At 37.9% G+C, this 22,051-nt stretch overlaps 3 protein-coding genes across 4 annotated transcripts in view; 2 read left to right on the top strand and 1 right to left on the bottom strand.

Annotated features, from left to right (window-relative positions):
- LOC140226362 (transmembrane protein 179-like) overlaps positions 1-20,806 on the top strand; it is a 43,099-nt gene extending 22,293 nt beyond the window's left edge. The window contains exon 5 of the mRNA XM_072306848.1: positions 20,236-20,806. Coding sequence (XP_072162949.1) covers positions 20,236-20,367 — 132 coding nt within the window. The 3' untranslated portion in view covers positions 20,368-20,806. The remainder of the gene's footprint in view (positions 1-20,235) is intronic.
- LOC140226343 (putative nuclease HARBI1) lies at positions 872-6,180 on the top strand. 2 transcript variants are annotated; one of them, XM_072306834.1, is made up of 5 exons: positions 872-940; positions 1,699-1,898; positions 3,033-3,169; positions 4,101-4,375; positions 5,180-6,180. In XM_072306834.1, exons 1-5 carry the CDS (start codon positions 895-897, stop codon positions 5,182-5,184), a joined length of 663 nt encoding a protein of 220 aa, XP_072162935.1. In that variant the 5' UTR covers positions 872-894; the 3' UTR covers positions 5,185-6,180. The 2 variants fall into 2 exon arrangements, with proteins under 2 accessions (XP_072162935.1, XP_072162940.1); XM_072306839.1 differs by lacking the exon at positions 872-940 and having other exon boundaries at positions 1,674-1,898.
- On the bottom strand, positions 4,562-8,646 carry LOC140226330 (uncharacterized). Its single transcript, XM_072306825.1, has 4 exons — positions 8,536-8,646; positions 7,867-8,020; positions 5,224-5,360; positions 4,562-4,894 (listed from the first exon to the last, which is right to left on the bottom strand). Exons 1-4 carry the CDS (start codon positions 8,644-8,646, stop codon positions 4,562-4,564), a joined length of 735 nt encoding a protein of 244 aa, XP_072162926.1.
- Positions 20,807-22,051: the final 1,245 nt, after the last annotated feature.

Genomic DNA, 22,051 nt, shown 5'->3' with positions numbered 1-22,051 from the left:
TATATAGAGGGTATACAGTATCACATCGGTAAACACAGTAAACACATACAGACTCACTCACAACGAGCTCTTGATTGTCACTCTCTTGGGAGCACTCCAGTCAGTGCTATCAGAATTGCACCCTTTCACAGTCATTCCATTCCTGTCAAGTGGACATATCTCTATTCATTCTCATTCCATTCATTCCTTTTTGTACCTATCATTCTGTGTTTTTACAGGATGATTATGACACAAACATTCCTATGTAGAATTGTATTTAATACGAAATAAACATTAATTAGTTCTTACATAGTTAAAAATCTGGATAAGACTGATAAGCACTTTATATATTACTGATTTGTTTCTCAATTTTATTATATTGTTTCACAGAAACAATTACCAGTATGTCAAAATATGTGTTAAATTCATATTTACATCCAGTTTTACATGTTTATATACTTGCTTCTTGTTCCATTACATTGTAGTAATGTAATCACTATCTGATTTCAAATAAACGCTTTCAGCAGACTCTGATAGCAAATCTTAAAATGTGGTTATTGTAATAATTGCAAATGCATCATACACAAATAAATAATTAAGTATGAATGACTAAAAAAATATATCAAATGTAAACATCATATACATGCAACAATAAATTAGCAAGAAAATTAGAACATTAATGTATCATCCATAAAATATTTCAGACATTCATGTAAGTTGGTATGAAGATGTATAATTGTAGACAGCAAACAATAGACATGTTTGCAAACTAGATGTGCACATTAGCAACACACTTTCCTCTCAAAAATGATTTATTGTTCAATCTTACCCAGCTATCATGTTAACCCTCGTGAAAATACTAGTACATTAAAGTACTTTGTTTTATATTCACAGGTTATCAAATTCCCCAGGACCATGGAAGAGGTGAGAGAAGCACAAGTGGCTTTCTTTGAGATATCAGGTACGCACTATAAAACAATTTTTTTTTCTTTTTTGCAATTGACTTGAAATTTGGCACATGTGATGGCTGTGATATACAGTTGAACAAACTTCACCATTTTTTTTTTCATGTCAAACATTTTGTTGCCATGGTAACATTTTTTTTTGAATGAAAAGCATAGAAATTGCCAATTTACTTGACTTCAGAAATGGCATATGTGATTATCAGTTAGCGAAATATTGTTTAACTATATACATTGCTATGAATTCTACTTGGCACATGTGATGGCTGTGACATACAGTTGTAAAAACTTCATCATTTTTTTTTTTCATGTCAAACATTTTGTTGCCATGGTAACAACATTCTTTTTTAATGAAAAGCACTGAAATTGCCAATATACTTGACTTCAGAAATGGCATATGTGATTATCAGTTAGTGAAATATACATTTAATCATTGTTTAACAATACATTGCTATGAATTCTACTTTTTTCCAATAAAGAGCACACAAAGTAATTCATGGTTGAGCTACCTCCCTCATTTTTAGGTGGTGGTATTAATCACATTGAGTGATAGTTGTAGTTGGAAATTGTAATTGATACATTAATCATAAATTCAAAATTGGTAACAACTACTGTACATCTTAAAAAGGCAGATTCTCAAAATGTTGAAAGCGTTCTTTTGAGGCTTGACACAAAATTTCAAGATGAACATGTGAAATTACTACAAGTACATAGAGTCGATATATTGCAACAATGCAGCACATCTCATTTACTCTAGGATTCCCACAAGTCGTTGGAGTAGTGGACGGTACCCATGTTCGACTGAATGGAGCACCACTGGGAGAAAGGGAATATGCCTATGTAAACAGGAAGCATTTCCACTCGATAAACGTCCAAATTGTCTGTGCTGCGAACTACAAAATCATTGATCTGGTGGCAAGATGGCCAGGCAGTTCCCATGATAGTCGGATACTGCAGGTAAACTGTGCTTGTCAAAAAAGGTTATACAGACCCTAAGTATAAACCGAGTATTTTCACAGCTCAAATAACCTGGTACAGTTAGGGTTAAATGGAGCCCAAACCCAAAGAGGAATGTGGACTGAGTGAAAACAGCATCCTTAGTAGAACACATCAGTTAAAGTTTTAGGAAATTGGGCAATCCATGCAAAAGTTCTGAATTTGTAAAGTTTTGGTGTTGAAACCGCTGGATGAGGAGACTAATAGAGGTTATGACGTATGAGTGGGCAACAATTAAATCATAAATGAAATATAAAGGGAATTCCACAAAAATTCACTTTGCTAGCATAATGAAAGAGCACTTTAGTAACTGCTTTCAAAAAGCAACGGGGAACCCTTAACATATATGTCAGTATCAAGTTGAAGGAATTATGCGTAATTTCCACGAGAAATCACTGATTTTTATGTCAATGTCCCAATTTCACATTACTATAATAATTATGAAATTTGGACGTTACTACATAAACCACAGTGCGTGATTTTGTATTTGAAAATGGGACATTACTACATAAACCACAGTGCGTGACCTTGTGTTTGAAAATGGGACATTATTACATAAACCAAAGTGCGTGACCTTGTGTTTGTTCCATAAGGGCTAACCCTCCAAACCCCAGTAATTGACATAAAAATCAGTGATTTTTCATGAAAATTACACATTCCATCAATTTGATACTAACATATGGGGTAACAGTTTTCCCCGTTTCTTTTTGAAAGCAGTTACTAAAGTGCTCTTTCATTATGCTAGCAAAGTGAATTTTTGTGGAATTCCCTTTATATTTCGTACTATGTGAAATTGGGACATTACCACATAAACCGCACTGTGTGACCGTGTGTTTGTTCCATAAGAAATAACCTTCTGATATCGAGTCAAATTTGATTTTTTTTAATAAAGCAAAACAATAGTTTAAGAAAGCATCACATTCTAAATATTGGCCTGTCAAAAGACAGAAATGTGGGTGTAATTGATGTGATTTTGTGGTAAAATGTCAAAGGCTCCGCCTTCAACCCTCTATAAGGGCCCAGGCAAGCAAAGTGAACATGCCCCGGAATATGCACCGTATGAGCCAACAAAACATTTTTCCCCTTTGTATACAGAACAGCGTCCTTGGGAGGTGTTTTGAGGGCTTAAAATTGCACGGACTACTCCTGGGAGATTCCGGGTATGCGCTGAGACCATGGATCATGACACCAGTGCTGAATCCAACGACTCCTGCAGAGAATGCCTACAACCGGTTAGCATGCATAAATTATTAGTTTGTTTGTATTGTTTTTTTTTTAATGAAAATGGCATGGTCATTATCTTGATTCCTATATTATTTAACAGTGGAGGATTGCCATTAATCAGTATGCAACTCTGAGATATCCCTTGTAATGAAAATGTCCTTTTTAAGCCATTTTCTTTGCCCTTCTTAACCCGTTCCTTCCGCAATTCTCTGAGTGCCTTTAATGCCCCCAAACGAGATTCTTTTTGCCCGTCGACGAAGAGGCAGACAGGTTGGTAATCCAGCTGTGTGAAGGCAGTCAAGCGGTACATTGTATCCCCCTTTCCACGGTCAACTACATGTGCCAGTGAACAATAGAAATATCGATCGGGTGCGAGGTATGAACAGAGCGTGCGCTGATGTTCTACACAAAACCAGGTACCTGAATGAGGTGACTGTGGATCAGCGAACCCACATATCTAACTGATCTCAACCTCGATCGCTATGTACATGTTCGTACAAGTTTACAGCAGAACAAGCAAAAAAATAAATCAGGAAAAGGTACATAGTACTGTGAAACACGCAATTTTCAAACAGAAATAGAACAAATGCTGATAGAATAAACTCTGATCTTTTTTTAACACCCACTTTTCAGAGCATTACAACACAAAGAAACATGAATTTAGGCCACTAAAGCAGGCACTCCTGTCTTCATTTTGGGAAACCAGGTTCCCGTATATCAGTTGCTCCTAAAGAACGGGTTAACCCATTCTGTCTGCCATTTCTATCAGTCAGAGTGCATGATATGAAGCAATACCCTGCAGGTGAAAATGGCATTCCATATTGCAAAATATAACATAATGTAAAAACACTGAATTGCAGTCAAGATGTGTCATGATAATTATGCAAAGACTTGGTGTCAAGAAATTGTCTTTTGTTTGCTGAATGGCTTTCTTTTCAGAGCACATGCTTCAACAAGGGTCATAATAGAGCAAGTTAATGGCCAGTTAAAGCATAAATTTCGGTGCCTCCTGCATGGGATGCAGATGACCCCAAAGCGAGCTGGAAGAGTCGTGACAGCATGCGCCATCCTACATAATCTTAGCAAGACATGGAGGCAGCCCGAGGTTGATGGTGAACTGGATGACGCCCACCATGTTCCTGTTGACCCACCTGTGGGAGGAAATCCACATACTGGGCTGGCCATCAGAACAGCTATCATTGCAAACTACTTTAGTGAGTCATAATTGCGTATACATTTTTTATTTCTGTTCTCGAGGTTTGGATGTTGCTGAAATAATTGCTCCCCTTAACTAAAATTTTCAGTGTAAAGAAGTCATATGTAGGATGGAAATTGAACAATTCCTATGAAACTATTTACAAATATTTAACAAATTACAGCATAAATAGCAAACCAGCTAATCACTCTTCACCATAAACGTAATGACAAGCTACTGCAAGAAGCTTCTCCAAAACCTCAAGCTTCCTCTCCTCAAGGGCAAGAAGACGCTCCTCATAACTCGATGATTCTCGATCCTTCTCGATCCTCCTTGGTCCTTGATCCATCGTAGTCTTCCTCTTCACTCCCGTTTTCTTCTTTTCCATGATCACCTCCACTGGCTCCACGTCAGCCGATGTGCCTGCCCTGTTCTCTTCTTCTTCCTCTGGTTCTTCCACTTCTTTATCTTCCTCCACATATGTCTCCTGAGGCCCCATCCCATGTAGCAGTCCACATGCAATGGTGTTCTCTGAAGCCTGTAAAAAGAATTATGAAAACAAAAGAGATGAGCCAGTTATGGAACCACTGATAAACATACATATTCATAACTAAATAGTAGAAATTTGAAGCACTTGTAAATGTACCATGGGAGGTTCCACTGTTCCACGTATACATTTCATGGAAGTTTATTTTATTACACTGCCGTAAGGCAAACCTGTTGTTGATAAAGCTGTGTTAAAATGAAGACATTAGAAAATCTATCTTTCGATTAGAATATAATCTTGCTGCTGTTTTACTGTTCCCTCTGTGTTGCTATGTAGATTGAGTGCAACAGACTGCAATTTCAACGGCAACAACGACTCACCTGTGAAGCCTGGCTGAGTAGACTTATAGGAACCCCTGACTCCTCCTCCTCATCTGCAAATCCTTCCACACTCTCCTCAACCAGGGCATCCAGCACCAATTCCCATTTCTCAACCCTTTCTACAGGGGGTCCACCACCTAGGATAAATCGGACAAAATTAGCAAAAAGATCGAAATTAATGTCGAGTGCTATAAACTTTTGTAGGTCAATGAACACAATGGCTGCCTTTTCGAATTGGTCATATGAAAATAATTTACATAAAATGCAAATTAACGGTAACTGTAAGAGTACATTCATAACAACAATACTCACATTGGCATAATGCACGTTTTGCATATGGAAACGCAGGGTTGAGGGGGTAACTTTGGGCGCCTCCCGAGGGGCCGCTTTAAATGTGCACCCCTTTTTACCATAGAAGTATTGTATGAGTGTATTTGCCGTATTGCCGGACCTACTTTTCAAACCATTCTCGCTAGAACAACTGCATTTGCGTTGCTAATATCCATATTTTGTAATTAAGGGTGTGAGTGTAGGTGTAAATTTAGACGCCTCCCCAGAGATTACCTTTGAATGTTCACCTTTTTGACAATGTAGTTATTGTAGAGCAATGTTTCCTCTATTAATTAGTTGCATCTTATGGAAACAAAAGTGCCTTTGCTATTCGGCATGATGGAATTTTGAAAACTTGTATGTCTGGAACATATATTCGCGTTATATGATATCATACGTTTTCTATATTGCCGTGAGGGTGGAATCTTTTTTGGCACATCCAACAGGGTTGCCTTTTAATGCGCACCCTCTTCACTGTATAGATCTTGTAAAGTTAAGTCTCTTCTATCATTTCCACTTGTCATCGATGTGTGTTGCCGGGACTATACTTTTAAAACCTTTCACGCTAGAAGAAAGGTATTTCCATTGCTAATATCTGTGTTTATGTTGGGTGATGACTTTCCCAGTGCGAATTCGCAGTGCGAAAGAATAAATTCTTTCACCCCCTACTTCTTCTTGCGTGGTCTCGAATCTTTTGGCGTATTGAGTACATCCTGACAACGTGACACAATCACCCCAAGACCAGACTACGACAATAATATTAATGAGATAGAAGTATTTTTCTACATTATATTGAATACAATTGTAATACTTAAATTCCAATAATATAATGTAAGCATGGAAGCATTAAAGGACAAGTTCACCTTCATAGACATGTGGATTGAGTGAATGCAGCAATATTAGTAGAACACATGAGTGAAAGTTTAGAGAAAATTGGACAATCCATTCAAAAGTTATGAATTTTTAAAGTATCTGCGTAGTCACTGCTGGATGAGAAGACCAACATAGTGTATGATGTCATATGCGTACAATTATAAAGAAAATAAGAAGAGAATCTCACAAAACTTTACTTTTTGAATTAAGTGCACATTTCTTCGACTTGTTAATGACATATGTTAAGGGTAATATTATTCCCCCGGCCTTCTGAAATAGAGAAGTCATGTGCTCTTTTGTTATGTGAGAAAAGTGAGAATATGTTGAATTTTCTTTATTCTTTCTTTATATCGTTGTACTCCTGTGACATTACAAGCTATAGCAGTCTTCTCATCCAGCCTTGAGTAAGCAGAAACTTCAAAAATTCATAACTTTTGAATGGATTGTCCGATTTTCATCAAACTCTCAATGCTGTACTCTACTAATATTGCTGCATTCACTCAACCCACATATCTAAGAAGGTGACCTTTTCCTTTAAGCACACTAATTTTCACAGATTTTGTGCTGTTTTGTTGAGTGCAAATGTGAAAAAAAATTGTGCCTTTTCATTTTTTGAGTAGGTTGATAGTACAATATATAGCATGATCTAGTGCTGTTCCAGTCAAATTATGTCATCGTAATTGTTTGCACTAGTCATACCAGTAGCAAGTTTACGATATATTTCACTTTTGATTTCAAATAATCCAAATGGAAATTGTGAGAATTGGTTGCTTTATTTATCAAGTTTATGAAGTTGGCTGACCACAGCCACTCTGGTGGATTTAGTGCACTAACATCCGGAGAACTCAGGCAAAGTTGTGCTGCTGGTAGTGGTCCATGAAGTATTATGGTAAATTAATTTGCATAATCACAGCATTCTTAAAAAATCTTCCAATGCTCCTATCTTTAAAAGAATACAGTAATTATTTAGTGATGATCTTGTTATATATTCAAGATGATAGACTGTCTACTTCAAATTAATATAATATATACTTGGATTTGATAGTAAGGTAGTATTATTATTATACACTAGTTCACTAACATACTGTAGCATTGTTAAAGCGCCAGCTATGTCAAGACGTGGTCATTCAGAGGAGAACCAACATGGCTGAACAAAGAGACAGGCCTATGTGGGTGTTGTGCCCATAAAGCAGGGCTGCCAAAAATAGAATTGGAAACCAGTTGAGAGTGAGACTCCCATAGGCAAATACTATAATTTAGGAGTCAAAATGAGTGAGATCAAAGGAAATGCATGCAAATGAAATAAAGTTTCAGGTTAAGAAAGGACCAAAATGAGTGGGTCTCACTCTCAATGATTGAGAGTTGGCAGCCCTGCCTAAAGGCATGTGTCTTGATTTCCTTTGACTGTGTCGCGTGCATGAGAATGATTGCTACACATACCAGTCCGGAACTTCAGGTCCCTGTACTTTCGGGCCTTGGACGACATTTCGGTCCATGTCAGGCGAAGGTCCTTCGCTGTCCGTCCCCTTGGTAGCCCCTGTGCTTCCAGCTCATCCAGAGCATTTTGCCATGTAGCATCCTTCCTCTTCTTTACCTACATTATATCAAAAAAGAGATAATTTTAAGGTTGACAGTCATTATTGTACAAAAATGAAGATACATATTTCTCTTTTTAGAACTGTTTGCATTAAATGAAAATGTCCTTTCTCACACTTTCTTAAGGGATCACTTTCAATAAGCCTTCTTTGCATGTGCTTCTCATGATTCCACCAATATTATATTTGACACCATGTATTTTTGTTTGTTAGTTTGTTTGATTTTAATTGAAAGTTTGTAAACTATCTATGAAAAAGGAAATAAATGAAATGAAATGAAATGTACTGATATAATTCCACATTCCTTTTTCTGCAATACCTCAATATTTTCTTTGTAAATATAAGGCATTACCAGTAAATAATTTCTGAATATTTTCATAAGATGTAAAACTCTGTTATCATTCATCACATCACTGGCATAATTGCCATTTGCGTAACATGGAATGAAATATGATACATAACTAAGTTTGAAACATATCTATGTAAAGACAGAGACAGTGTCATCCTCACTTACTTTGTCGGCACAATGGCCCGCCTTCCCGAAAAGATCCCCTTTTTTTCTTTTAACGAACGATGACAGGAAAGAAACCTGTTGTAACGTGAGGTTTGGCCTCCGCTTTACCATTTTCTCCCTTTTCCCACCGGTATTGATGCTAGTTCACTGAAATGTAATGTGAAAGAAAAGGAAAAGTCTTCAAGGTTATTACAAGTGCAGCATTGCTAAGAAATTGAGTTTACAGGTACAAGCTTTGTTACGAATAGCTTAATATAATGATGATTACATAACAGAGCAAACCCTTGTGCATTCTGTGTTTCTTGATTGTGGGAACTGTGCATTTGGCAGACACTTATAAGGGCACATGGGTTTGAAAGGTTAATTGCAAGTGATGGATGCAAGGTAATGAAAGATGGGGGTGAAAGTAAATACAGATTGATGTGCATGTGAGAAGGATAAGGTGTTACCTCTGAGAAATAGACAAACCTACATCCATGACCGTAAATGAGAATAAGTGGTTAACCACTTATACAGTATGCAATCAAAACTCACCTGTCATTTTTACAATCTCTGTTTTCCTTTGGTTTTCTTTTATTTTGTTTTGTTGTTGTCTTGGTTATTGCTTGTTCGTTTGTTTGTTTGTTTTTTTGTTTTGGTTTTACTTAGCTTGTCAGGTGGTGGGAATATGACCAGAAAACACTGGACCTAGCCCTATAAGGCCCATATGCAGGTGTTTTGTTTTCTTTTTTTCCTGCTCAGTTGCTCAACAATATGTTGTTTTCTTCAGTCCATGTGTCTGTGCATGTATACACATTTCACAGTGGCATAGGAGTGTGCAACTGCCTGGATGTATAGGGCCTATTTACAAAGTGCCAGTAAAAATCTGCATACTACAGAACACGTACTTGTTCATGGATGGTTGCTTTAAGGATTTACGTCGGTTGATTATCTACTTGTGAATTCAATTTCATTGTGATTGTAAGACTGCACTTTTATGTTCATGGTCACAGCATAATCAGTGATTATTGAGTTAGGACTTTAATGTTGTTTCTACCGGCCTGTACGTACTCTAGCTGGATTTCATGATGTATTGGATCAGTGAGTTCAAACAAAGATAGCAACTAGTGCATACTGTAATCTTTGTGTGGAAATCTATTTTTGTAGTTCATATAAAACAACTATCATCAGCTGCCCGTCAGTCAATAAGAAGTGGAACACTTTGATTGCGATCGTCTATCTCAATGATGTCCAGTTCATCGGTTGTGATAAGTGGAATAGCGTGCGATTACAGCCAGGCACTTAACTGACATATTAATAACATACATTGTTACATACTAGGAGTCAAGCTCTGAATAGGGAATGTGCTAACTATACACACCCCCGTCGCTGTACGTAGGTACGTAGCGACAGCATACTTACAGCATCTGGTCGGGCTACGAATGTGCATTTGGTCTATATGTAATATGCTGTCATAATTTTGTTAACACTTAGGGTAATTGGAAAGTTATATAAAAGTATGCAGTGACAAGCAATTCAACATGTCATTACTAGTTGGCTTGCCTATTCTTTATTAAGTTATATATGGTGACTGGTTAATGTCTAACATGTTAGTACTATTGCTTTAAATAGTAGGGGTCTACAGCTGCATTCCCTACTGAGATCAAGTCTGTCGACAATACTAATCAATAGAGAGAAGGAAGGCTAACCGGTTGTAATCCATTTCATTGATTGCTTTAGCATGTTTGTATGTCACTGCCATGCTACAAGAGGTGACAATCAATGAAATGGATCAGCCTCACCCAGGAGCATGAGCAGCTAACGTTACGGCCTACGCGCCTTGTTCTTGACCGATGAAATCTCGTCTCTACCTCGATAAACTTCACTTTTTCATTAATGACATTCGCTGGTCAGTTCCTCTCGACTTACAAGCAAATGTCAGTAATAAAAAAGTGAAATTCACCGAGGAAAAGACGAGATTTCATCGGTCAAAGCTACATCGTACGCCGTACGCAGGCTCCCCTTTCCCACCCTCATCCTCACGGACCTCGGCCCCGGAGGTCGGGGGAGAGTCTTGTCGGCGGTGACCAATGGCAATGTGAGAAGAAGAAAACAAAAATGAAATGTGCCGTGGGTTTATGCCAATTTATTGATGTAATTTCTTAATTGGGTTTGCTATATAAGTAAACAGTTAATATAAAGTCATGAATTCATGATAAACAGAAATGCCGGTATTTATTTGGAGATAAAAATTGACAACTTTTTGTACGGTACTTACGAATACGATGAACGAAAGTTGAACACTGCATTGATCCGTTCGTCCGGCCGGTGCATGCACGCACTTCACATGCATACTATACATGCAACCACGTACAGTACAGTACGTTTGTACGTACGCGTCGCATATGTATGATGTAGAATGCAGACGAAGCTGTAGAAATACTGTGTACAGTGTAAACGTAGTCACGTCATCACGTTGATCGAAAGTTACGGTCACCCGCGTCGTATCGCATTAGTTCGCGCGCCATCTCGTCATCTCCCTCAAACCTAGCAGACGACAATATCGCTGATCCTGCGCATGTGTCAATTTTCCGCCTCGATCAAGTTCTTTTTTTGTATATTTCGATTAAATTAGCAACTATCTGCTTTATGCAACGTATATTAAGCAATTATATTAGTTAATTTTGATGATAAGGCAAAGTGTCTTAACTCCAAAATTAACTAATTTAGTTTCACAAAGTTTTATGCAACGGGCCCCAGAAGCCTATTCAGCATAGCTCTGGAAAGGTGGTATTTGTGGCATTCATATCTATTGTTCAGGGTCATTGTAAGCACACACATACACATCATTGGTTCTTGTGTAAAGTTCAACTTTGTACAGAGGGTTCAAATTTGACCAAAATCTGGAACTTGTCTTTAAAATCAATCATGGATTTAATGAAACTGATTAACGTTCTCATATTCAAATCACCTCCGACTAAATTGTACACTATTCAGCTATTACTCATATCTATGACAGTGTTTTTCTGATGTATAGTCTTTGGACTATTAAAGGGTGTGTACAGTTCTGGTTGAGGTGAGGATTTAGTTTTTAACGTTTTGCGAGATATTCAGAAACCACTCTATGAGATGTGAAAAACATGCAATTCTAAGGGGTATCAAAAGTTTATTTGATGAAAATCGGTTTTGAAATGGCTGAGATATTCAAAAACAAGGTGAAACAAAGAGATCCTAATAAAGGTGAGGCCTGTTGCCTTTTATTATCACTTTTTTTTGATATCTCAGCCATTTGAAAACCAATTTTCATCAAATAAACGTTGAATCCTTTTTAAAATTACATGCTCTTTCATATTTCATAAGAGGTTTCTCATTATCTCACTTAGGAATGTTTGAAACCTAAGTCCCCACCTCAACCAGTACTGTACAGTCCCTTTAATGATCAAAAGTGGGAAATGTTTTTTGTAACACCTAGTATAACAGAGAGGAAAGCTGTGAAAAGCAAACTAAAGAAAGATGGGCATATACACTATCACTGAAATACCACAGTTTTGTCAGGGAGGTTCCCTCCTCCCTGGTTTTGTAGTGTTTTTGTTTTTGTTTTTTTCACATTCCAGGTTTTCGTCTGAAGTTGCTGGGCAACGTCCGATATGTGAGCACACATGAAAAAAAACCCACATACACTGTAATGATAATGATAGAAAAGCCCTCTTCAGAAGTTAAGTTCTTTAAACTCTGCAGTTTTCCTCAACTTAATAAACAATCGCATTGTCTTTATTGCAACTTATTTACTGATTTCCCTTCATTGATGTCTATACACACCGATTACTCAGGGCATTAGAGTAACAGCAGTGATGAAAAATCACATGCATAGTATATCATATATGTACTCGGGTGGGATTTGAACCCACAACCTCTTGACAGGCATCATAGCCACTAGACTGCTGAGCTTCCACTCTATGATGATGTGCTTTCAGCACAGAATCACACAAATTTAGATCCCACTTTTCCGATTTGTCACATTTTTTTACATCCTTTTCACCTTAATAGAATGCATGTGCCATGCCGGCCCCTGAAAAACACACCCCTTTTCCTGGAGTTTCTTTTCATGTGTATATGGCACACGATTCATTGCCAGTGCCCGTAAGCTGGTATGTAGAGGTAGGTAATTGAGACCTTTCCTCGAATAATAAAACTGAAACTTCTCTATGATGAAGGGGGAAACAGAACTATAGATTTTCAGTGAATTTATGCTTGGGATCCAAATGTGGGCTTACTGTATACGCTGATATTCAGTGTATATAGATTTTCAGTGAATTTATGCTTGGGATCCAAATGTGGGCTTACTGTATACGCTGATATTTTCACGTACAGATATTTTTGTGAATGAGGAGGTCAGAGACATTTTCACAAGATGTTGTTTTTGCAAATTGACATGGAGGCCTTCATGTAAGTACACTATGACCTTAGCGCATGATGGCATATTCGAATATTGTTAAATTTGCGGTCCAACTGTGATTTGCAAAATTCGCGGAAATAACAGCATATATGCAGTAAATGTACATTTACAATGTATATCTTCTTTTTGAGACAACATGAAAGATTTTCCCGAAACTTGGTAGGTAGCATTCCCAGGAGGATAGGATCTCAATTTGCTCAAATGGGCACCATGCCCCACCTGGGGCCTGGGGGGGGGGGGGGGGGGGGCGCCCAACCTTTGCACACCCCCCCCCCCCCCACTTTAAGGAATCTTAAAAAAATCTTTTTCTCTAGACCCAGAAATAATAGAGCTTTAAGTCCTTTTTTCTTTTTCTTTTTTTAACTGCATAGTTGAACTTGAGTACCAGTATGGTGTCACAGGTGTACGTGGCAGGTATTTTTACCAGTGTGATGGAGTATGCAAATGGACACCATGCCCCCAGCTCTCAAAGCTGCTCCCCATCCCCCAAGTTTACAATGTTCTGAGGTAAGAGTCGGCAAAAACGTGTAGAAGGTGAACTTGCAATCTCGGACTTGCCCATGAATAAATTGTATACAATGTATGTTTATCTTAAAGCTGCAACAACCCCCCTCCCCCGTGAAAAAAGGGGTGATTTCATTCAATGTCACAGGGGCAACACAGTTGATTGCTTTGCTTTAGCATATTGACAATCTGCATGATACATTGTAGCAATTGCTTGGTGGGACTCACATGTACATATGATGCATCACGCGTTACCCCGGGGTACCGTAGTACCCCCGGTAACCGCGTTGTGTAGCGCCACCTCACGTCCACTCGGGGACAGCCAGAGAAAAATGCATGCACTGTGTGTGCTTGTACATAGCATTCCCATGCCACTGCATGTTATACTATGTGTGCATGGAAGCTGTGATACCACTAGCGTGTGCTTCTAGTGCAGTGCAGTGCAGTGGCTAGCGCGCGCTAGCTCCAGCACCAAAATAATTTCCTCTTTTTGGCACCCAGGGTACAGCCTTTTTAAAAAAAATAGATAATTCAACAAAATGGCTGATTTTTATTTGGTACCCCAGGATACCATTTATGTCATCATATGTAGCAAACACCTCACATCAGAAAATATGCCCACAGAGAGTCACATCATGTCAGTTTCTGTGGTAAAATGATACAAATGTTGCACAGTGGCCCATGATTGATTCAACCATGAACACAATTACTGTACACTGTTTGCTATGTACCAAGTATTTCATGTGCACAGCAATATGTGAAATGGGATTTGTAAACACTATTCAGCGAGTGGTTGAAGTCACGATCAAGACCCAGTGTGACAAAATGAGAAGTGATTATTATCCCTTTATGAGAGGAAAGTGTGTTGCTTGGCACAACAGAGGATGACAGGCAAGATTTTTTGAGTCATTAATTTTGTTAATATCAGTGGACTCATGAACTTCATGTGAAATATACCTTGTTTTTATGGATCATTTACCACAACGTATGTCATTATGGGAAGACAGTGGGATAATTTTTATTTTGACCCTTTCTGTACGTGCCAGGGACTTTGGACTGTGTGTACAATGCTATGGGGTTTTCTGTGCCAAATCAAGCAGTTGTTGTCAGGGGGCAGATCCAGGAATTCCATAAAGGGGGCGCAAACAATATTTCTGGTGCTACTTCCGGGTTTCATCTCATTTTTTCTTTTTTATTTCTTTTTTTATACCCGCGCCAAACGAAGTTTGAAGGGGGTATATAGGAATCAGCGGACGGTCGGGCGGTCGGTCGGGCGGGCGGTCGGGCGGTCGGACCGTTGCAAATCTTGCGTCGCGACCTACTTCCTCAGTTTTCAACCGATTCCCATAAAACTTGGCACAGATGTGTGCCTTGGGTTGTAGATGTGCAAGACGTATTTTTTGACAGTACCCAAAAGTACGTTGCCATGGTAACGGCATATTATGGGCAAAAATGGGTACAAATCTTGCGTCGCGAACTCCTCCCACAGTTTTTGATCAATTTTTATGAAATTAGGTACAGATGTTCATCTGAATATGTTAATGTGCAAGACACATATTTCCGCAGTGGCAAAAAGTGCGTTGCCATGGTAACGGCATGTTATTGGTAAAATATAGGCAAAATGCTTCATGGCAAAACTGCTTCATCAGTGTTCTTCCAATTCTCATGGAATTCATATTGAATGTTTGTCTTAGGATATAGGTCAGCATGACACATTTCTTGACAGTGACAAAAAGTATGTTGCCATGGTAACAGCTCACATATTATGAGCCAAAATGATGGAAAATTTTGTGTTGCAAACTACTTCCTCAGTTTTTGCCCAATTTCCATGAAACTTGGTACAAATGTGTGCCTTTGGTTGTAGATGTGCAAGACGCATTTTTTTACAGTACCCGAAAGTACGTTGCCATGGTAACGGCATATTAATGGCAGAAGATCAAGGAAAGATCTTGCGGATTTAACTACTTCCTCAGTTTTTTGACCAAAGCTTATGAAATGTGGCACACACCTTGATCTTGGTGGGAAGATGTGGAAGACATATTTTTCGGACGTGTCGGAAGCTGCGTTGCCATGGTAACGGCATATAAATGGCAGAAGATCAAGGAAAGATCTTGCGGATTGAACTACTTCCTCTGTATTCGACTGAAGCTCATGAAATGTGGCACACACATTGGTCTTGGTGGGAAGATGTGCAAGACATATTTTTTGGACGTGTCGGAAGCTGGGTTGCCATGGTAACGGCATATTAATGGCGGAAGATCAAGGAAAGATATTGTGGATTGAACTACTTCCTCAGTTTTTGACAAAAGCTTATGAAATGTGGCACACACAATAGTCTTGGTGGGAGGATGTGCAAGACATATTTTTCGGACGTGTCGGAAGCTGCGTTGCCATGGTAACGGCATTTAAATGGCAGAAGATCAAGGAAAGATCATTCCTTGGGTAAGACTGTCGTCACGGGGCGGGGGTATTAATCACCTTAAGTGATATTTCTAGTTTAAACAACAAATAAAGAGGGGGTGCGTGCCTGGTGCACCCTCCTCTGGATCTACCACTAGTTGTAAAGGAATGGAAATAATTATACAAATGATAGTTACACTGCTTTCTCATACCATTATACAAAGAACATTTTTAAAGAGGAGCAAAAGCATTGTGAATAAAATCTGTGTCAGTTTCTCTTAGATTTAACAAATAGTAGAGATTAGTTGCGATTACCATTTTAACTTGTTCTGTACGGGAACCTGGTGGCTTGCGTGTTAAAGGGAAGATAAACCCCAAGAACAATGTGGATTGAGTGAAAGCAGCAACATTAGTAGAACACATCAGTGAAAGTTTGAAGAAAATCGGACAATCGATGCAAAAGTTATGAATTTTTAAAGTTTTGATGTTGGAACTACTGGATGAGGAGACTACTAGAGGTTATGACGTATGAGTGGACTACAATATCAAGAAAATATAAAGAAAATACTACAAAAATTTATTTTTCATGAAAATTACAAATTCCATCAACTTGATATTGACATATGTTAAGGGTAGCAATTATTCCCCCTGCTTTCTGAAAGCGGTTGGTCCACTGCTCTTTCATAATTCTAGAAAAGTGAATTTTTGTTGAATATCCTTTATATTTTCTTTGTATTGTTGTCCACTCATACGTCATATCCTCTAGTAGTCTCCTCATCCAGCAGTTCCAACACCAAAACTTTAAAAATTCATAACTTTTGCATCGATTGTCCGATTTTTCTCAAACTTTCACTGATGTGTTCTACTAATATTGCTGCTTTCACTCAATCCACATTGCTCTTTGGGTTTACCTTCCCTTTAAATCTAGAGGAATTTCAGAATTCAGTATGGAATGGGATAACATGTATTACTGCCCATAGAATTAGAAATATTGCTGCCTAGGTACTGTACATGTGTAGGAATGACATTGTCATACACGTCTACCTTCAATTATGAATTACTTTATACTCCCCACCCCACCCTTTTTTCTTCCTTTCTTTCACAATTTCTGGTAGCTGTGGCATAATGAAATTGAATTTCATTAGTGAACACTTTCACTTTCGCAAACATCTCAATGTCATCGATACTGTGGTAATAAAAATGAAATTACCTTAGGTGGGCAAACAGACATGAATATCTTGTCGTCTTGTGACTTGATGCGCAGATACCGGTATGTCTTTTTTTTTTCTCCTTTTCTTTTTTTCAGAGAGAAATTAGGCAGTGGAATTGCTGTTTTGTTGACAGATAAAATCCCTTATAGAAACCTGATGTATATAGCACGGTGAATCTTATCAATAACTTTACAAATCAAAACAAAAACACAAATGTAAAAACTGTTCTGTCAAAATTGCCATCCCCTATTTTGAAGCATGGTGCATGGTCTGTTATCTCCTTTGATTTAAGATTGCTTTCACTGTGGCAACACTTAACATGGATCACACAAAGACTTGCGCACTGCTTTTAGTTGCAGTAGCTGCATTGACAATATTACTGTACGTATTTTCTTTTTTCTTTACTTTGTTGTGTTTAGCATGATTATTTTTGTATGAGGAATGTGTGTTTAGGAATGTCTGCATGTATACTAGATGATGATGATGATGATGCCAACAACAACAACAACAACAACAACAAATCCTATCATGACTTCACAACAATAAAATGAGTGTAATATTCTTGGTTTCAATGCAAATTCACTTTTTTACCATTCACTGGCAAGCATGTACAGTAGCCTTGAGACCTATATACTTTGCAAGAACTGTGCTTTAATTTACTTTGAACATGCACCTGCAAATGTTTCAAACAGTTTGCCAGTCAATCATTTTGAATTAAAAAAACAAACAAACAACAAAAACAAATCAGCACTCAACAGACAGAAATATGGATATGATGCAGCATCTTACAGTACAGGGACATCGGAGTTTGTCTTTGCTATGTCACTATATCATGAGAAAATGTTTAATGAAAAAATAGGTAGGCGAGAGGAAGGAAATGAAGGAATTAATGAAGAAGTACAATGTTTAGCTGAAGGAGGTAGTAATGTTCACATAATTTAGTAGAACTGCTACTGTGCCCTCATCGCTCTGCATTTTGGTATGAAGCATGAAGATTTTAGAGTCATGAGTATGAGGTACAAAATGTCTGTTACCTATGTTGACCCCATGTATCCCACTGTTGTGACTGAGATTCAGAGCCCCTGTGTATAACAGTGTATGTACAGGATGAAAACTTTGAACAGATTCCTCTTTAACTGGAAGAACTACAGATGTGAGAGAAGATGCCTTGTAGCACATTTTTTTTATTATTGTTATTTATGCAGGAAATTAGGGTATATGAATACAGATCATATTTAAGTGATATTTCTTTGCTTTGGCTTGGTTTAATGTCTGTCATATGTTGTGTGTGAGTGTATGTTTGTTTGTGTGTGTGTGTGTTTGTGTGTGTATGTGTGGGGCTTTGTGTGCCAAGATTGCATGTTGCACAATAGTTATGCATGCCTGAAAGACTCAAAGCCAAAACTCACTGTGGGAATATTATATTCCGAACCTTATGTATAAAAAAATGTTACCATGGCAACCTAGAAGCTTGTGTGTTTGCCCAACTGTTCCATGATCAGTTAGGAATGTTAATATGTGACCCTCTACAACAAAAGGATCCTAAAGTCGCTGACGGCTGAGCCGAGAAAATCGAGTTGGAAGTCACATCATCGAAATTGGTCAAAACAATCTGATTTTGGTTTTTGGCATAATTTTGTAGTCTAATGTTTTGTCTATCATCTGCCAAAATTTCGAAGCTAAATAATCAAAGGAAAGGCAAGAAATCAGCGTTTTTCTGGGCCACGATTTTCCAATTTGCAGCGTAACAGAATCGTGTCCAAAGATTTGGATTTAGCGCCGCAGCTAGACTCTGCCCCAGCAACGAGGGAGTGATCTTATTGGTCAGTGCGTGGTATCCTGATTACTGATTGGTCGTGCATAGACTGCTGGCACTAAGCTTGAATGAACATCGCGGAGGTTGCTAGGAGCACGCCTTCTATTGTCAAGTTGTGAAAATTGTCTCGTCTCCCCTTGATCATAGCGTTGGAAGGAAAACTTTGAAGGCGCTTTTCTCGAAACTCTGATTTCCTCAACCACTTTGCATGCGCTAATAAAATCATCAATATCTCCGCAACTGAGTGCTTTTATGAGTTTTGCTTTATATAAAATTACAGTACAAGAGTAAGGGAATAATGTCATGCCATTTTCAGAAAATTGTCCTCCCCCTGACTTTCGGATCCTTTTGTTGTAGCGGTTCACATATGTCCACTACAAGTGGATATTGACAAAAGAACTTAAAAGCTTACAAGTTGTAGATAAATGACTGATATAAGGGGCTGTTAGTATTAAAGTCTTGAATTGATTTTCAATATTTCTTCAATGTGTGCATCTAATCTACCAAGTTTTCAGTGAATAATTTGTATTTGCTTTGTGGACTCGTTTGTCAAATAGTTTCCATTTGGAGAAAACTTTCATAAACCATTCAAACTTTTGCATTATTATGCAACAAAGGACTTCCATGACAACTTTCATATCTGTCAGATTTGTTGTACAGGTTTGAAAAAATAACAGCAGCCACTGAAATGTAGTATGTGCAATTTTGTCACTCACGTACAAATATGAATGTTCATTGTAGGATAGTGTAAATGCTTTGTCTGCACAGCAGAAATATTGAAGTTCACAGACTCAGCTACATTGTGAAACTAAAATATTTAAAAGCATTTATAAACTATACTACTTCAACCTTCTGGTTTCACAGTGAGAGCTAATGGGTACATTGGTACTCATTTATTATTTTTTTCCCCTCTTCCTTTGCTGGCACTATAAATCAATCTTAAAGAAGTGACAAGTTTGCTTGTTACAGTTGGTGTGTGTGTAATATACACCAATTTATTTCAGTCAAAGTATTTGCTTTATAGTTTTGTTTGCTTCAAAGTTTTCCAAATTTGATTTACATCTGCCTCATAATTGCCAAGTTGGAAGCTAAAATTGCATAAGAGTTTTGAGACCAAATCATATGAACTGCAGTTTGCTTGAAAATGCCATGATGCCTTGCATTTTCATGTCAAGTTTTTGATTTTTTCTTTTCAAGGATTAACTTGGCCATATCACAGGATTTGAATCAAAGGCTTTGATAATGTATTTGATGAAGTGCTCGATATCTTGGTGTTTTTGATCCAACCTTACTGCCTGCATCATTGACAGCCATCTTAACTTCCCTCATTGCAGAGTGCGTCATGGTTCTCAGTCCTCTTCTGGGTAATCATCGCCATAATCTCCATCATCCGTCGGGTCCGGGACAAACCCACGCTGGACCCGGGATCGGACAAGGCACCCATCAGTCCCAATGTGGTTATCTAGACGGCTCAAGAAGGACGGCCCAGAAAGAATGGATTCTTTGAAACTCTTTTGTTGAGCAGCACCACACATTTATGTATAATCCCTCCCAAAAGCCCATCTTGCATCCTCATACCCCCTCTTTTTTTATTCTTGTAGTGAGCACAGTATGATCGGTGTATATGATAATGTTTAAGATTAAGGTCACCTTGTCTAACTTCAGCATCTTTTCATTGTCTGTCCTCCACCTTTGACACATGTGATCAAAAGTCAGTCCATTTCAGTCACAATCTTATCTAGGCATGACATTTTAGCGAAAGTTAGTGTGAGTTCCACAATTTGATGACGTGCTTGCGTAACAGAAAGTCATGTACAATATGCAGATGCCAGCAACAAATCCTGGAGCTTGCAATCCTGTAAGCAAGAGTACTGCAGTCTTTGTCTCAATTGTGCTCATGTTGCATGTCTCGTCTATAGGCAAGCTGAGTCTGTGCATGTAAGAAGTTAGACAAAAAACTGTATTGTATCCTTCACCATTATGGCCATATGATGTTCTGATCGAGCATTTTATAATTCTCTAGACTGTAGGCTTTATAATGACATGTGACTTGTCCCACCTCATTTTCTAAAACCATCCACAGGAACAGTAAGAAAGCTGGTCACTAGATAAACACATACATGTGTGAAGAAAATGGCTTTGAAGTTCAAAATGCAAGAGATTGTGCATATGAACACAATGAGTCACTTCCAAACATCATGGTACCATGTCATAAAAGCTGAAAAGTTTGTGGTTTCGCACCATTCTTAACCTTTGAAATAGGGACATGAAACATAAGTATTAAGCTTTTGATTTTTAAGTAAATATCAATTTGTTTTTCCAGCAGAATGATTTGTTGTTGTTTTTTTTTTTGTGGTTTTTTTCTTGTCTTCTCAGCTTCAATGTACACTGTATGTGACTACTGGTATCAGCATTACATGGCGATGGGAAGAATGTGTGTCGTGCTTGATTTGCTTCATGGAATGTTATGATCTTTCAGAGTCATAAAGCCTGAATTAGTGCTGACAATAACTATCATGACAATATTTTTGCTGTCACATGGTAGCATTAAAAAATCAAGCATTCATGTGGATCAGTGCCTTGTGTCCTACAGCCAGAAATGTGTGGTACGTGGCGACTTTTTTTTGTTGCCAAAAGATGTGCTGTAAATATCCCGTGTAAAGAATCAGCATTACTTTTACAAGAATAGCATACTGATTAGATGTTTTAAAACTTTTAGAAGTTTAAGAACAACAAAATTCTTCAGCTTACGAGAGTAGTAAGGGCATGAGAATTCCCTACTAAAGCAAATCCTATAGATGTCATACGTGTACATACTACATTAGTATGAAAATAATTTTCAAATTGAGACATGTGACAAGTGTTTGAATTCGTGATTGAGAATCACCGTCACGGAATGAGAAATAAGTACCAGGTATGTCCCTCTTCAAGAGAAATTTTAGCAATTTCTTACCTTGGACATGATAAACATTGTATATTTTATTTTTTATTTTAGCGGGTGGCAATATTTTCATTGTTAATTTGACAAATATCAGTTGCTTCTCAAAATTTGCCAAAACAATAACACGGCAAATTATTCCGCATATATGCAGAATGAAGATGGCATGTGCAAATGAAATTTAATATAAGTAGAGAGCTACATGCTAGGTC

This window comes from Diadema setosum, chromosome 1, assembly GCF_964275005.1.
Source record: "Diadema setosum chromosome 1, eeDiaSeto1, whole genome shotgun sequence".
NCBI classification, from domain to species: Eukaryota; Metazoa; Echinodermata; class Echinoidea; order Diadematoida; family Diadematidae; genus Diadema; species Diadema setosum.
The sequence above is the reverse complement of the archived record's forward strand: the minus strand, read 5'-3'. Positions and strand labels throughout refer to the sequence as shown.